The sequence below is a fragment of the Elephantulus edwardii genome, unplaced genomic scaffold (assembly GCF_000299155.1).
Source record: "Elephantulus edwardii isolate Elephantulus edwardi_28Jun2011 unplaced genomic scaffold, EleEdw1.0 scaffold00077, whole genome shotgun sequence".
Lineage (NCBI taxonomy): Eukaryota > Metazoa > Chordata > Mammalia > Macroscelidea > Macroscelididae > Elephantulus > Elephantulus edwardii.
Window position 1 is genome coordinate 11,400,656 of NW_006399827.1, and position 17,908 is coordinate 11,418,563.

The window sequence follows — 17,908 nt, forward strand, 5'->3', positions numbered from 1 at the left end:
GCGGGAGGGCGCCCGGGGTCCGCTGGCGGCGGAGGGGGCGCGGGGCTGGGGGAGCAGCCAACTCACAACTCTCGCGCCGGCGTCTGGGAACTTTGTGCCAACTCAGACCAGCCCCGAGACCGGGCTCTCCGGCTCAGGGCAGGGGCCAGAAAGTTCCTCCCGGTGCGGACTCAGAGGAGGCTTGTCCTGAGTTGGCTGAAGTTCTGAGTGGATTTGGAGCAGCCACAGGGAGCGAAGGTGGGGGTGGGCTGAGATTCTGCTGGGAGGGTGAGCAGGGCTTGTTCGTGGATTGTCGTGAGCACTTCTGGAGCTCACTCTGGCCAGGGGGCTGGAGGCACGCTGAGAGCGTGGGGGTCAGCTGGAAGGAAGAGGCTCCACACCACTGTTCCCCCGGGCCAGGTTCTGTGATACACTCTGACTCGGGCTCTGGAGCAGTCAGTGCATGACAGAACTTGGGCCGGAAGGATCTTCTGCACCCAATGTCCACGCGGGGCCTTCAGCGAACATCTGCATGGAAGTAGAGAAGGCACTAGAGTTGGCCCAGGTGGCAGCGGGCTGGACCTGACCTAGCTGTGGACTTTTGGGGCTGGGGTCACCCGAAGTCTGAGGGTTTATCCCTAGGGCAGCAGATCCCAGAAAGACAATGGCAGGTGTTACCCACAGGAGCCACAAGAGCTCACCTCCTCTGTGTCAGTTACAGGAACCTTCCCTCTACATCATTAAGGCTGTTTTCATCCTGGATAATGATGGGCGCCGACTGCTGGCCAAGGTAACCCTCCCCAAGGCATGGCGGACACTAGAGGACCAAAGATGGTGCAGCCCCAGGAAGTCCCCAACCGACTGACTCCTTCTGCCCAGGGGTCTCTGATTCCAGGCAGTTCAATCTGGAGTCGTTGTGGCTATTCCTCTGCCTTTTCAAGCTCCTGGTCCCTGAAGTGGAAGGAAAGATCTTCTCTGTCTCCATTCATGTTCCTTGAAGTGTTATTGTTTGGTTTTGTTGGGGGGTTTTTGGTTGTTAGTGGTGGTGGTGGTGTCATTCCTCCCACTGGTCAGTTTATACCCTGGCCAGGAAAACTGAACTTCTTAACAGACTAGTGGAGTGTTGAGCTTGGGACACAGAAGTCCCAGTCCCCAAGCTCTTAACAAAGAACCCCACTTTTCTCCTGCAGCTTGGTAAATACAGCTAATGCAGTCCAAGAACGTAGAGGTAGATTTTAGAGACCTTCTAATCCAACACCCTAATTTCACAGACTGAGAAAATGAGACCTGAACAAGCTAAATGATAGGCCTGAGCCCTTGAGGAGTTAATATCTAGAGATTTGAGGTCAGGCATTTTGACTTGGAGCTCCAGGTAATTTTCCTATGATATTTTCAACAGATGAACCCCATCTATTATCTGATGTCCATCCTAAGTGAACCTAGCCTGGATTAGTTAGACTATGATAATCTAAAAAGAAAATTGCACACCTGACAAAATTAACTATCAGCAGGACTCTTAACATCTCAAATTATGAAACTCACTGTAGATTTTTGTTCTTTTGTTTGTTTGGGACTGAAGATGCAGGCACCTTCCAAATTCTTTTTGTTTTGTTTTTATTCTTTCTTTCTTTTTTCTTTTTCTTTCTTTTTTTTTTTTTTTGTCCTCATGACATTCAAAAGAGCTTGTTCCCTCAGAGCAGGGACCAGCAGGGAGATGGCAAATTTACCTGCAGATTGGGTGCTAAAATTGAGAAATAATCTTACCTTGTCCCAGCAGATGGCCTGAGGTGGATCAGTGGTAAGGCCTCCTCCCTATAGGACTCATCTATGTCAAAGAAGGAGAAGCTAAGTCAGGGAGAGCTTTCCCCCAAACTCAAAGCAAGATTGAACGGGAATTTTCCATTAAATATTTCATCTTCACCATAATTCTATCTGGAGGCAGAATGTCCTTGGTATTGAATCTCACCTCTGCTCGGTATAGGCTGTGCAATATGAGCGAAGCTTCTGTCTTCCTTACACCAGTTCCAGCATCCATACACATTTTCTGTAATTGGTAGCTCCTGGCAATTGGTAGGACTCAGTGCTTCTATCCTTCCTGTAGGCTCAAGTCACTACAGAAATAATGGCCTGGTAACCACCCTGGCCCTAAACAAACTGCACATCTGCCTCAGAAAAAAATAGCCACCAAGAAACCAAAAGAGGACTCCAAAATCAGATCTCAGAACCCTTCCCTTTTTCATGACATTCTTTGCTTAGGATTTATTTGTGTGTGTGTAGAAATAAACCACCATCCCCTTTAGGAGAAGAAGATGTTACAGTCTGCATCTGTATAAAGATTTACACCCTTGGAAACTCTATGGGGCAGTTCTACTCTGTCCTGTAAGGTTCACTCTGAGTTGGAATTCCCTCACCGGCAATGTGTTTGGCTGAGTGAGCAGGCAGGCCTAGAAGACAATAAAGGGGAAACAGGACATCGCAGCAGGGTCCCCCATGGGGCAGCACCCTTTCCACCAGAGGAGGAACTAAGCTTTATAGCTATCAACTTTTCTCCTTCCCCTTCTTGTAGTATTATGATGATACATTCCCTTCCACAAAGGAACAGATGGTCTTCGAGAAAAATGTCTTCAATAAGACCAGCCGGACTGACAGTAAGTGTCCGCCTTTTCTTCCACCAGAATTCTCAGTTGTTCACCGTCATCTTCTCCATCTGGACACATCTGTCCCCACTGGCCTTATACACCCACAGGCTATTTCCTTGTCTTCAGAGGCTCTTCTCTTCTTCCAGGCTGTTATTCAAGCCCTCTAAGAACTTGTGCTTTCTATCACATTCCATTCCACCCCTCACCAAACTTCCTCCCCAGACCACTCCTTGACCTTTTTCTCAGCCAAAGAGGTAGCCATGTTGTGGATCCTGGATCCCACCACAGGCAACCATGCATGGCCTTGCAGCTCTTGTCCTGAACTCAGGCAAGTGTTACAAAATTCTTTTAGTTCTGCTATTTTATGTGTCTTCCCCCACAATTCCCACTCTACCAGTAAGCCTAGGCCAAAGTTGTCAGCTCTGACTCTGTGGGATGGCTGATCTGTCTCCACTCTTTCTCGTACCAGTCTCTGGTTCTCTGCCACCTTTGCTGCTGGCATTACTGCTGGTGATAACACTGTTGCCCCCTGGGCTGCCATATTTGGTTCTTCATATCAATGTCTAGCACAAGAGTCTTTGACCCAAAGAACACATTGTACTATCTACTTCTTTCTTGATGGTAGTGAGATTCTCATTTCTAGGCAGGATGACAAACTGACCAATCCCCCTCAGTAATGGTCTGCACACCTTATTTACAGGCTCCCACCCAAAAGATGTTATTTATCATTTGGTAAATATAATTAGTTAATTACTATTGCATTATTAGCAAGCTACCCACCCCTTTAGTGGGCTATAAATACCTTGCATGTTTATCCCTACTCAGCCACATGACAAAAGTCAAAGGCAATGGTTAGAAGAGCCACATTGAATAATCAGATAGAGCACAGAAGGAAATAGAAAGGCTTGAGATAAGGAGAGGCCAGGCTGGAGCCAGGTAGAGGTGGTCAGGACTGAAATCTTCCTCCATTTCCAGGTGAGATTGCATTTTTCGGGGGCATGACGATCGTCTACAAGAGCAGCATTGACCTCTTCCTGTATGTGGTGGGCTCATCCTATGAGAATGAGGTAAATTCAGGAGGCTGGGGTGGCAGGGAGAGTCTATCCATGGGAAATTGTCTGGGGTAGAGCCTGGGGTCTGGACGAGTCACCCTTGGTACCCTTCCTTACAAGCTCCTCGGAGGGCACCAGAGTGGTTCTGTCTGGGATCATGTGTATCCATGATGACCCTTAGATTCCCTGAAAATTGGAAATGAGATCAGCAGTCCTCATAGGAGAATATAGATGTGTTTATGTATGTATGTGTGTGTGTGTGTGTGTGTGTGTGTGTGTGTGTGTATGTATGTATATATATATTTTTAGGATATATGGTTTTTTTTCAATTTTTTTTTTTTTTAAATTTTGTGTGCGTGTACCGTCAAATCAGATCTGACTGGTACAGGAGGAGATTGCGCCTCCTTCTCCGGCAGAGCGTCTGGTGGATTCGAACCGTTTTCCTCTGGGATTGCTGCAGCTTCTTGCCTCTAGGCCACCAGAGCTCCTCTGGATATATGTTTTTTAACATGAGAATATATTCAATGATCTTTAGTGGAACACATCTGTATTTCCCAACCCAAAAAGAAAGGTTCCCCTTAAGGCCACACTTTAGTCACTCTCCTGCATAGTGCCAGTCCAAACATCTCTAAATAGGGACAACTATCCACTCCTGACACCCAGGCAGGTGCTGGGGTCTCTCTTGGTTCTTCTCAACCTCAACCTCTCTTGTTTTCTTTGCCCTACCTCCATGCCTAGCTGATGCTCATGGCTGTTCTCACTTGCCTGTTTGAGTCTCTGAACCACATGTTTAGGTGAGTAAGATTCTGTGCCTTCCAAGACCCTCAATCACCACCACCCCAGACCTTGATGGGTCACACATGCAGGGCTGACTGGAATCTGAAAAGTCTCCTCCAAGGTCCCTACCCTTTACCTGGCCACCGTGGTGTCATCCAGTGCAGAGCCAGGCACAGGGTATGACCGGATGGGCAAATTGAAGCTCAAGGAAGCCAACTTGAACCCTGCTCAGGAGACCATTGCCCAGCTCCTGTTCTCACCATTTTTTTACATGTCCCTTCCCAGTCCTTTGTTGGGGCAAGGGATGGATGGAGGATAAAGTAGTCTTTGGGGAGGGAGTGTCTGCCTCACTTCTCCAGGAACCTTCTTGAGAAACTCAAGAGCTTGTCTCTATCTTCAGGAAGAATGTGGAGAAGCGCTGGTTGCTGGAGAACATGGATGGAGCCTTTCTGGTGCTGGATGAAATTGTGGATGGCGGGTAAGAAAGAAATTGGGGGTAAAAGAAGAAGTGGCCAGGGACACTTAAAGAGAAATGTTACCTTTGAAAGGTTATCAAGTTTAGATAACACCATGTATTTGGCCAGCTTCTCTCATCCTTCTCCCAGCATATTTCCACTTATCTCATTCTACCCTTTAAGCTTTTCTTTTTCCTAACCATCAGGAAGGGAATGGATTTCAGTGTTAGCCAAAGCCAAACAAAAAAGACGTCAGATGACAAAGCATGGTAGGACATTGAGTATGCAGGGTTTGGGAGAAGTCCAGTTTGATCTCCAGTGCCCAGGAGAAGCAAACAGAATAGACCCTTGCCCTTTATCAATCAGAGTTCTCCTAGTCGTATATCTTTCACTCCTAGACTTCAGCTCCTACATCTGTGGCCACTTACTCTCCCTGAACCTTTCTTTCCCCATCTTTAAAATGGACCTAATAGAATTTCTCAGAGGATTATGGGAATTAAATGAGATGTTGCATTTGAAGTTCATAGTTCTAGCTCAAAGCTTGCTTCCTATTAGTGTTATTACATCCACTCTTCATTTGTCAACATAGTAATTTTCCAAAGACCAGGTCTTTATGTGAGAATTGGCCTCATCATATCATGACATGGAGGCTGACTATATAACTTCCAGATTTCATCATTGTGTACCTGCCAGACCACTCAGAATGATGGTCTAACCAAGTTAATCATCAAAGAATCACTCTTACTTTGAACTTTGGCACGTGACTGCCACATGTATGTGATTAATGCACAAAACAATAAGACTGCAGATTTCTTACTGTTGTACATGTGAAATGTTGGCTAATAAGCTAATTGATAAGCGAGGAGTGGATGTTTATAGTCTTAAGAAGCTAGGAGTCCTTATGAAAAGATTAGCTATTAGATTTCCATAGAGACCAATGTTCAGGGAGAAAAAGAAGTTCTGGCTCTAGGGCAAAAGATAACAGAAACTTCACACTGTCAGTACATCTACATGCCTCTGTAATTACATACATTTTCTAGAGGAGGGAGCAGAAACTCAGAGATTAAAGTAGTTCAGTAAAGATCATACTTATTGGGAGGTGATAGTCAAAATCTAAAACCATGCACATGGTTCAAGGGACAATGCTTTTTCTAGTACCTGTTACCCACTACCCATTTAGGGGGAGGAAGGCCTTGGGAAATCTGTCTTGCAGAATCTCCCCCTTCCTCCCTCTTTCATCTGCAGCCCTCAGGCCTGGTTCAAATTGTTTTTCTGTCAAACATTCTTCTAAATGGTATAGCACTGGTCTGTGCATTGCTGTACAGAGGGAACTCATGCTTGCAGTGATGCTAAATATTGTGACACTGATGTGCCAAATGGGTACTCATGGTGGACAGTGTTTGGTGGAGTTTCCTGATTAAAACAAGCTTGGAAGCAGGTGTGGCATCCACTTCCGAAATGACTTGCCTCTGGAAACTCTATGAACAGTTCTCAGGCCTTCTGTTTATAGGGTCGCTATGAGTCATCTACAACTCGACGGCACCTAACAACAACAATACAACCTCCCTCTATAGTAATTGACTGTCTTCTGGTGCTAAATCTACATTAATTCCTGGGACCCAATGAGTGAAGTAAAATCAAGTGTTGAGGAACTGGAAACAGACACAATTTGGTAGGAACCTTTAAGGAGAAAAGAACCTTACAACACTACCAAATCAAAATGAAGTGCAGTCTTAGATGACCCTATAAGAAGGCTACCAGAGGTCGATTCTACAAGCTTCAAGAGTCTGCCTCGAGGTAAAGGCCAGTTTCCCACCAATGCAAACTGAAGAAGCATTAGGAAGGAAGCAGCATGTTAACTGGAGCTTTTGCTGGTGCCTCTGTATTTATTAATTAAACAGCCTTAGGTTAGGGACCGTTGGGCTGGGAGTGTCAAGGGAGCCTGGGAGAGGCTCTCAAGAAATGTTTGTTCACAGCTCTTGAATTGGTACAAAAGAAAGAGAAAACTAAGCTATTACCCTCAAAAATAAAATGGAAAACCCAGCTTTTGTTGTTTCTGATGGAGGTAGCACTATCCCCCCCCCCAAATGATATGTGCTCATACTCCATGAACAGCAACCCACACCTACAAATAGTTCCCTGATGCCCAATGCATCGTAAAAGTCTATTAGATGAGAAAAGCGATGATCTCTGGGTCTATCAAAAGGGAAATTGGCTTAATGGTTCCACAGTGTAAAACAATTCAACAAGTCCACTCCTACTTACGAACCCAAAAGATTTGAAAGCAAGGACTTAAATAGATAGTTGTACACCAGTGTTCACTAAAGTATTATTCACATTCACCAAACATTGGAAATAATCCAAGTGGCCATCACTTGGGTTGACTGTGTTACATGCAATAGAACACTCTATTATTCAGCCATACGAAAGACTGAAGTTCTGGTACCTTGAATATAGACAAGCCTTGAAAACTTGGAAGTGTGAGAAAAGCCAGACCCAAAAGGACAAACATTACATGATTTGACCTCCATGAAATATCTAAAATTGACACGTTTACAGAGACATAAAGTGGAGTTAGAGGTTCCCAGGGGCTGGGAGGGAGCTCTGGTAGCATAGTCCACAGGGAGCTGTGCTGGGAACTCTAAGGCTGCTCCTCTCTGATGGTTTGGACCCGCCAGGGACTCAGAGGGAGAAAGATAGGCAATCTTCTCCCGTGCGAGTTACAGCCTCAGAAAACTGCTGGAGACTCAGCTATGAGTCTGTCTGACTTAATGGCAATGAGGGGTTTTTTGGTGTTCCCACCCAACCCCTGTGGTAAAGCAGAACTCTGAATTAGCAGTATTAGTGGGAAAGAACCTGGAGTGGGATCATTAGGGGGAACATATTGAGGAGAGGAAAGAGGCTCGGCAGGGAGAAACATGCCAACTTTCCTCCTGTTTTTTTTTCTCATCTTGTAGTGTGATTCTGGAGAGTGATCCCCAGCAAGTGGTCCAGAAAGTGAATTTTCGGGTGAGAGACTTTGTGCATGCCCCTCTACTGGCTTCCATCACCTCTATGCTGGGCTGCGCCCCCCCTCTGTCCCTCCTGTGGGGAGAGTTATTGAGGCCAAGATGGCAGTACCCAAGCTCTTCTCAAGAACCTACACTGGGCTGGTGCATTTGCTGGAGGCAGCTGCTGGGGGAGTCAATTGATAAGTGGCATAGTTTAGTTTCCCTTTCCTTCTGAGATCGAGTTCATCCCTACTGGGAGGCACCAGCAGAAGAATAATAATTGTTGTTGTTGTTAGGTGCTGTCGAGTCATAGACGACTCATAGCGACCCTATGAACAAAAGGCCTGAGCACTGTTCATACATAGAGTTTCCGGAGGCAAGCCATTTTGGAAGTGGATGCTGCTCCAGCTTCCAGGCTTGTTTTAGTCGGGAAGCTCCAGCCAACCCTGTCCACCATGGGTGCCCGTTACCACGTTTGGCACATCCCTGTCACAGTGTTTAGCATCACAGCAACCACGAGTTACCTCTGTACAGCAACACACAGACCAGTGCTATACCACCTAGAAGAATGTTAGACAGGAAGACAATTTGAATCTGGCCAAGGGCCGCAGATGAAAATCACCCACCTTTGGCTTGCTAGCATAACTTTCTTTCCAATGTAGCAATGTAGCTCTCTGTTGTTGTCGTTGTTATTATTGTTAGGTGCTGTCAAGTCGTAGATGACTCATAGTGACCCTATGAACGAAAGGCACGAGCACTGATGATGATGATGATAATAATAATAATAAAATATTGTTTAGAGTTGGCTCTGACACATGATAACGCCATGTTTCAAGTGTAAGGACTGAGCCTCATGAGGTTTTCAGTGGCAGAATTTTGTTGCTGTTGAAAATACACACAGCAAAACCTACCAATTCAACAGGTTTGACAGGTCCAATTTGGTGATATTAATTGCTTCCTTCAAATTATACAATCATTCTCTCCCTCTATTTTGAAATTGTTTTCCTGTTCATGTAAACTCATTGCCTTGTAAGGCTCCTATCTAATCTTTCTAATTGCTACTGTCAATTTGATTCCTTAACAGTATTTCTCAGAAGAATATTATACTGAAGACATATTTGTTTACTGTTTAAGATGAACTATTTAATTAGAAATCTTCAGGGTATATTTTTAAAATTTTTTTATTATTGTTAATTTTAATGAAAATTTACAGAGACTTTGGATTTCCCTTCATTCATTGTTGCACTTTCTCCCTGCCTACCCCTCCCCCCAGGGTGTATGTGTTGTTGTATAGACTTAAAGATTATCTCGGCAATAGTTTCAGGGATTAATTTTACCTCCATGGATCCAGAAAACCTGGAGTTCATGACAATTTTAAAGTCTATTTTATAGCCCCCCCTTTTAATCAGGATCCAATGTTGAATCTTTGATCAGATGTTCAGTAACTACCTGGATGTCATCCAGTTCTTCTGGTCTCATGGCAAGGGAGAAAGTTGTTCGTGAAGGCAATTAGCCACATGTTCCATTTTCTCCACTGATTCTTTTCTTCTGTTGCTCTAGACAAATAAAGACCACTTGTATCTTGGATAGCCATTTCCAAGTTTTTAAGACCTCAGCCACATGCAGTAAACTTAAGAGGTAGAACAGAAACACTAAACACCTTATTAACAATCTCCATGTGTTTTGGTTTTCCCTTGTGTCAAAGAGTTTCCTAACTCAGGGTTCTAGGTCCAAACAGATGCATTCCACTGCTGGCATTTCCTTCTTGGTGGCACTGAGGTTCCTATTCTCAGTTTGATTTCCTTCCCTTTTGTCTCTTATGAGATGAAAACTATTAAAGCCCACATTCTAGGAAAATACCCTTTACAAGGTTGTGAGGAGATTAAGGAGTGTTGTATTCCATCTTTAATCCTTTTACAACTGTTTTACTGCTATTTGGTTTATCAGAGCATGAAGGAATCATACAGCTCCCACATCATCACTATAGACATGTGTTTTTAGAAGACACAATTCAATCCATGACCCTAACATTTTTTAAAGAAGTGTATCTTTGAAAATAAAAAAGTATATCTTTCACACAACTTTTGAGTCACTCACTTTTTGAGAATGAGTCTCCAGGCCTTTCTTCCGAGGTGTCTCTGTGTAGACTGAACCTGCACCTTCTCAGTTAGTCCTTCCCATCATTCACAGGCCCTAGTGGGAAGTATAGGCACTGGGAAATAAATCCTCAAACACAAGATGATTATCTTGACCTGGAGGTTATAGGGTAGGGAATAGAGACACGAGTCATCACCCTTGGGCTTTGTTTGTTTCTCCTCTTCTGTTTATTTCCCCCTCACACCAAAACACTCATGCACCCCAAGGGTTTGGCGTCTAAAGCAAAAATGCAAAAGTTCAGTCATATCACCTCAGCTGACAAACCACCTTACTCCATCCCCAAGACCTTCTTCACTCTTCCAACTCTGGCCCGACTCCATCCTCGGACTTTGTTTTCCTGCAGGCAGATGACAGTGGCTTGACTGAACAGAGTGTGGCCCAGGTAGGTCCCCTGCATCTGCCCTGACCAGAAATGGGCTAGACACCAAGAAATCAGAGCAACCCAGGCAGATCTGGTGTGGCCATGAAGGCTGAGAAATCAAGGTGAAGGGTAGAGGCAGGGACTGGCTTTCTCTGGGAAATAGTTGATGTAAGTTTTCAATAGTGGTGGAGATTTGGGTATTCATATATGAATGGGAGGCGACTTAGATCCCGTCTCCAAAGTCACTCTGGAGACTCAGGGCCCTGATGTCCCCAGAGCCTTGAAAAGATACCAAATGGGAATTTGGTTCCAAACTCTCACCACTCACCATTTAGGGTCCATCATGGGATTGTTAAATTCATGACAGATCTTTCTCTTCTCCTCACTTACCACCTGGCCCTGTGTGGCCGGCTGAGTAACTTGACTGGGGTAAAACACACCCTCGCCGTCTCTGCATGAGCAGCTCTGGATGGGCATGGATGGTGTGGGGAGGTTGTCTCTGTCTGTGGCCTCACTGGTCTCCTAGCTGCATGGAGGTCCCAGCTCATCTGGCTGACAACTGTCTTGACCGCCATTCTGTCTGTCTGCAGGTCTTTCCTCCCCGACTAATCCTGCTTTTATGGAACTTCCTGCTCTGGCACTAACTACCTCCACTGTGTGACCCAGGCTGAGTTGAGTCTGTGCCATCTCACACAGAGCCCCAAATATGGTGTCTACCTTCTTGCTCACTCTGCCTCTCCCTCCTCCTGCTTCTTCAGACCCGCTGGAATGGAAGCCACCACATGGCGATTTCCCAGGGTGGTGAGCAATTAAGGAGCTGAGGAGTAGTCGTGCAGATAAGGATACAAGCTCTGGTCTAAGCCAATCTAGGATAGATGTTGTACATTACCACCTATGAGCTGTCTGATCTAGAACAAGTTGTTCAGCCTCTCTGGGTTTAACGGGACCCTGCTCAGAGATTTATTATGATAATTAGATGCTATCCACCAGTTTCTCTGAGGAAGAAAGATGGGCGACCTCCTCCCATGTGATTTACAGCCTCAGAAATCCAGGGGAGGGTGAGCTAGGAGCTGGTTCTGACTGGATGGCAATGAGTAGAAGGCACGTAGCACAGCAAATAATACAAGCTTAGAACATGTTAACCATCATGAATCTTCCAAAGACGACAGAATGAAAACATAGTGCTCTTATGGGTACAATTATTGAATAAAAGCCAAGAAGCTGTAGGAAGCAAATGAAGGATGAAGGAGGATAAAGTTGGATTGCAGTTAGGTTTGGGAGGATCTCAGGACCACACTGTCTCCAAGAAGAGGCAGGCTGTGCAGCAGGAGGAGACAGTACACAGGGTGGGACAGACCTTCGTTAGAAGAGGAGGAGGCTTCATGGCCAAAAGGAAGGTCTTCAGGACTGAGGTGCACACACCAGGGGCCTGCACTCTGTTGGCACTGTGTGTGTGCAGGGCTAGGGATGTATGCAGACCCTGGACTGAGAGTCCTCAGCAGGAGGAGAAAGTGCTTGTATGTGGGTGCAGGTGCCCCGTGGCAGGGTCTGGGTAGTCACCCTTTGCCAGCTGTGCCACATCAGCAGTAGGTGGAGGTGGGGTGTTGGCTAAGGCCTGAGCAAAGAGATTTGCTGAGGTTTCTGAGCACAGGGAGGGCCTGGCCAGGTCTATCTCCAGCCTGGATGTGACACTGTGGGTGTAGGTAAGGACTGGAATGGCCTGGTGTGAGAGAAGTGAGTGCAGATGCAGGAACTGGAAGGCAGGCAAGCTGGGACCTGGGGTGGGAGCTGGCTGCACACAGTTTGCCAGGTTCCCATCTAAGCCAGGAAGAGGTGGACTGCTGCCACCTAATGACCAGAAGTGGCAGGGACATTCAGGAAAGAGGTGGTAGCCTCTTTTTGGTTTCTGTGTTCTGGAAGAAAGGCACTTTGACATCCCTCCCAAGTCTTCCTCTCATCCTTTTCCCCACCCTTCAGGTTCTTCAGTCGGCCAAGGAACAAATTAAATGGTCATTACTGAAATGAAGGCTGTGGATTTAAGACTCCCACCCCCAGATGATTTCCCTAATCCTGGAAACAAGCCCAGGACTCCCAGAGGAGAGAAGAAACTCCTGTGTCCCCAGACCCAGCCAGAGCCTGAGATCTCTGCCAGCGACTCAGAAATTAAAAAGTTTGACCTCCAGCGTTGAATCACCCCTTTCTCCCAGCCCTGACCTGCACCAATGGCACACAGGAACCAGCCGAGCCACATTAACTCAGACCTTAGGCATTCCCTGGCCCTAGCGCCTTAATAAACCTGCTTTATGTCTCACCTTGTGTGTGTGTCCCAGATCCAAGGTTCATACATGTCTCTGCTTGTCTCCACAGATGCTCTGCACCAAGATTTTCTCTCTGTGGTTGTGGAGGTGGGTGGGTCAAAGAGAAGGGACTATTTAATACAGTGAAAGGTGTAACATGCTATCATGCGGCCCCCCTAGTGTGGAGCAGACTGTGCATGATTGTATGTCACAGAAAAATAATAATGACAGCAAGAGTGGTGCATACTTTCTGGAAAGGTATAGCAATAGTTGGGCCTTGACTTTGTTGCAGTGCACATGTGGTGGCTCTGCAGGGAATTGCTTGAGCCACTTTTTCCACTTCCAGCCTCTGGAGGGGAAAGGATTAAGCCTTCTCCTGGACAAACTAGGAAATAGCATGACTGTTTTTCTTGGAGTGTCTGGCACCGCGGAATTGCTATATTGGCACGTACCCCGGGCACTTGAGCCCTGCCAGCTTCCCTTTGCTAGGCCTGGATGAGGGGGTGGGGATGTGGGAGAGCACTGCTTAGCCTCCACCATGCCCTCACCTGCTGTATACTCACTCCTTTAAGGATTTCAGGTCTGAAGGAGGGACATACTGAAGGGGGTTTAAGGGACAAGACAGAATGAGTGGGATGTATTTCTGTGGGGAGTCCTCTGCTCCCTCCCCCCGTTAGAGTCATACTTGTTCTGACTTGTGCACTTTCTCGATTTATGTACGTCAGTCGCCTAGCTAAATTTTAGTCTAACGTTTAGTTTTCGCACATTTATTTCCTCCAACCCTACCCTAGCGGAAGGCGCTAGTCAGTTCACGTCCTGCCCCGGCCCCGCCCCTTGCGAGCGTCGCGCCGGGCGGGCAGCCCCGCCCCTGGGCAACATCCGCGATCCTGTAGCGCCACCTGGAGGGAATAGCGGGAAACGCGCGCTCCTCAGGTCTCCAGTCTGTGGTTAACTCCGCCCCCAGGACGCGACCGACCACTGCTCTTCTGTATTCCTCGCTGGTCTCCTAAGCCTCGGACTGGGAGTTGCCCTAGCAACCAGCCTGCGTGACAGCCCTGCGAGTCCCGCGCCAGCTCGGGTACACGATTTTCCTCTACGAATAAGAAAGCGTCGAACTCCGGGTGTTAATGGAAGCCATCCCTGAGGGTTATCACGTCATACATTATAAAACCATAAGGATTGAATATTTATATAGGGCATGACCACTACGGTAATTAGAGAAAAATTATACAGTTACGTAAACCTACACACTGTAAGCATTGTGTGTACAACTCATTCCAGTAAACAGTGCCAAAAAGCAACTCTGAAGGGGAACGGGCGGGAAGGGTATGCAATTAAATACTATAGAGCTCAGGGACCAGCGTGGCGACGGGAAATGAGAAATTCTCCAGAAATACTTTGCCAACTATGCCACCACACCCGGTGCCCGGCTCCAGTCGCCGCCCTTAACCAACCGCAAAGCCAGGAGGGGCAACACTGTTTCCTAGCAACTGAATCTCGTCTGCCTCGGCCCAGTAATTCCAATTGTGCTGGGAGTGGAATGAGAGGTGATGGGCCAGCAGAAACGTGGTGCTTCACACGTTAAGTCTGTGGAATCCCGTGAGAGACGCCATGCTATCCCCATTTTACGGAAGGGAACATCGAGGCTCTGAAAGTTTAAAGGGTTTGTGGCAGTTTTCCTAGTGGAGCTCAGCTCGGGTGAGGGAGCTGCTGGGAGAGAGGTGACTTTGCAAAACCCCTCGGACATTCCCGTCCAATCCCCTCGTTCACACGACAGTAACTTGATTAAGAGGAGTAGATGAAAGACACGTGGTAGTGACAGGCGACCAAAGTTTCCTCGTCCTCTGTGGCTAACGGACCGCGAGAGTGAGGGCTGCAAGGGAAGAGCCCCTATGAGACGGGAAGAGGGCTAATCCAGAGCCCCGAGGAGGGGGCGCTGATCCTTGCTGAGGCGCCCGCTTGGCCAGTCGGGCTTCAGGGGGCTGCTGCCGAGACCCCGCTGTGGCAGGAGGGCCCGCCAGTCGCTGCCCTCCGGCCCCTTCTCGGCGCCCGCAGCCCGACGGAGCCGCCAGGGCGGCGGGCCTGGCCGTCGGCCCAGAGCTCTCCCGGCTGGCACCCGCTCTCCCCAGACGGCTCATTAGCGGCCGGCTCGCGCCGGAGCCGGCGGGCGGGGAGGGCTGGGCGGGAGGGGCGCCATCAGCGGAGCCCAGGTTTCGGGAAGGGCAGTCGACGGTTCCGGGCGACCGCAGCCGCGGGGACCTGCTTTCCCGTCTCCTCTCATCCCCTGGGCCCCGCCGGGTCTTCAGGAGGCCTCCTCCTTCATTCCCCTCGTGGGCGACCCTGACTGAGGGTCCCGAGTGTGTACAGGAAAAGGGATTCAAGACCCCTTCCCTCCCGCTAAGTTAGCATCTGGGTATATCAGAAACCCAGATCCCAAGAGCTGGGTTCGGCTTTAAGGTGTGCACAGAAACACTAACCCCAAGGTATGGTGCAAAAGGGAAAGCAGGTCACAACCAGACCCTGTTGGGGAACAGTGGCTGCGCGGTTTGGCCCGCCGACCCCCCCACCCCTTTATACTACCTTGAGTCCGCGGCCTCTTGGGCTCCGCGCGCCCCCTACTTTCCAGCCATTGGCTGGCAGGAAGGCTTGGGCTCCTGGGATTGGCTTCCGTCCAGACAGTGATGGATGGCTCCCCGCTGACTGGACCGCGGCAGGGAGGGTGTCAGTGCCCGGCAGTACCGATTGGTGGAAACCAGGCCTGTCAGGCAGTGGAGGAGGGAGAAGAGGTGAAAAGCCGAATTGAAGAGGGCAAGAGTGGAGACCACTTTGAGGCTCAAATTTTATGTGCCTTCAACCGACTCCTCTTAAAATTACTATACATTTTAGGAGATAGGAAAAAAGAAAATAAAATCTTAACTTCGGATGTCCTAGTAGCTATCCTTTAACTCCTGACAAAGTTGTATATTTTACCCAAAGCAGTTTGTGCATTAATCTAAGATGCCATCCTTTTCTTCCAAGCTAGGTCTCCACCTTTCAACAGTGTTACAGTCATTCAAATATTTAAGTGCTTGCTACGAGCCAGAAGAGGGAGACTGACTGGGAAGCGATTGAGGCAAATGGGATAATGGGGTGAAGGTAGGGGGATAAAAGAGGGAAGATATTTGAATGATATTTCAGGGTAGGAATACCTTTAAAACTCAAATAATGTTCTGAGTGGTAAAAATTCACACTGTTTACATTTGAGATATGTGCTCTTTGTTTTTTTAGACATTAAAAAAATAATCAAATGGCTGACAAATTATATTCTATCACCAACTTTTGTGTTTCCTAGTTTTCATATCTACCAACTATAAAATGGAAAATATCTCAAAGATATGAGAAAGTAGTTGTGAAATAAATATAGAATTTATATGGTACATGTAGATGAGTGCTGCCCCTTCATAAAGTCTTGTTGGAAAGAAAGTTATATTGCTAAACATAGTAATTATAGTAAAATTAAATTCTATTTTGGGATGGATTTTTTCAGCAGACATTTTCTAAGTGGCTGTTTGGAGGCAGGCACCTTACTGGGAGTTTGTGGGAGCTTCTAAAATGAATTGGAAGATACAGCTTCTGACTTAAAGAGGTTACATTTGGCTGGGAACTTAATTAAAATCCTGTATGCAGATAATGAAAGTATAAACATTCAAAGACGTAGTCACATGGGAAATGGTGTATTACACAGTATTTGTCAGACAGAAGATGTAGAAAAAGACATGTAACAGGGCGCAGCAATACAAAATGTGTAAAAGTCCTATCTTGTTTGAAGAATTAAACAAATAGGACAACTGTTGCTCAAACAGTGACTGAAAAACTGGCATGTGTTGAGACACTAAGCTTCTCTTGCGGTCACAGCTGGAATAACGAAGGAATGAGATGCCATATCTGCTGTGAGAATGAAGACCATTCTCAGCTCAGCAGCCAGACTGTTCACATTCCAAAAACATCAATATCATTCTGTAAGGGTGCACAGTTAATTGGGAAGGGGTCTAGAGTAACCTTGTGGAGGGTTCAGTAACTTCCATTTAGAACTCAGCTTCCTTGGGAAGAGAAAGAAGCAGTTTCACACTGATGAAAGGAACTGATTCCTTTTGAACTATCTATAGTCATGGACAGAAAAGATGTTACGCTGAGCTTCCATTAAAAGATAGGGTATGTAAGTTGCACTGCAATCCCAGAAGTGAGTGGTTCAAATCCACCAGATGCTCTGCTGGAGAAGGAGGGACAATCTCTTCCTGTACCAGTCAGATCTGATTTGACGGTACACACACACAAAATAATAAAAAAATTTATAAAAAAAAAGGAAGATGGGGGTCTATGTATGTTCCTCTTCCCATTAACACTGTCGTTTACAAGTGTTGATCTCTTGTTGAAATCCAATTATCTTAGGTGACAGAAATACATTGGTTGAGTTCAGATGAGACCAGGATTGCATGTTCAGTATCAAAAACCAAGAAAGATGAATTCATTTACCGAAAGAAATTGCATTGAACATGTATAAAATTCAGTTGCTTTGATTCAGCAAGCCATGCAATTAAAAACAAAAATACTTGAAACATTTGTGATATATCTGTGTCTCTGAAAAAGGAAGGATTAAGTGGGCTGATGAGTTTTCCAGCCATGTAAACAAGATTGAATGATGCCTAAGACCTGCCAGTGAAAATTTCGGATGCAATAAAATTCAGTCAGGGAGCTCTGGTGGCCTAGTGCAAGAAGCTGCACTGCAATCCCCAAAGCACACAGTTTGAGGCTACCAGCTGCTTGGCAAGAGAAGGATTGGCAGTCTCCTCCCGTGCGATTAACTGCCTCTGAAAACCGCCAGAGGGTCAACTATAGGTTGGTTCTGACTCTAAGGTACACAACGACAACAACAAAATGCAACCATTTAAAAAAAAATAATCTATCATTCTATCATTTATAGTTTCCTAACTTGTACACTTTAGGAATACTGCTGTCCTCAAAATAACCTAACATGTTGTTAGCTTCATTTTACAAATGAAAAACTGAAAGCCTAAAAACATAAATAATTTTTTCAGGGCACAAAGATTTAAAATTTTGCCCAAGCGACTCTATTTACCTAGTGCTCTTCTCATCAAACACAAAGAGCTTGATTTGAAGCTAACTCTGGTAACATAGTTCCCAGCATGTTACACGGCTAACAA

At 46.4% G+C, this 17,908-nt stretch overlaps 1 protein-coding gene across 1 annotated transcript in view; it reads left to right on the forward strand.

The window, feature by feature from the left end:
- COPZ2 (coatomer protein complex, subunit zeta 2) overlaps nt 1-12,435 on the forward strand; it is a 16,371-nt gene extending 3,936 nt beyond the window's left edge. The window contains exons 2-9 of the mRNA XM_006889465.1: nt 701-769; nt 2,546-2,627; nt 3,594-3,685; nt 4,409-4,464; nt 4,848-4,925; nt 7,860-7,911; nt 10,393-10,431; nt 12,388-12,435. Coding sequence (XP_006889527.1) covers nt 701-769; nt 2,546-2,627; nt 3,594-3,685; nt 4,409-4,464; nt 4,848-4,925; nt 7,860-7,911; nt 10,393-10,431; nt 12,388-12,435 — 516 coding nt within the window. The remainder of the gene's footprint in view (nt 1-700; nt 770-2,545; nt 2,628-3,593; nt 3,686-4,408; nt 4,465-4,847; nt 4,926-7,859; nt 7,912-10,392; nt 10,432-12,387) is intronic.
- The last annotated feature ends 5,473 nt before the right edge of the window (nt 12,436-17,908 follow it).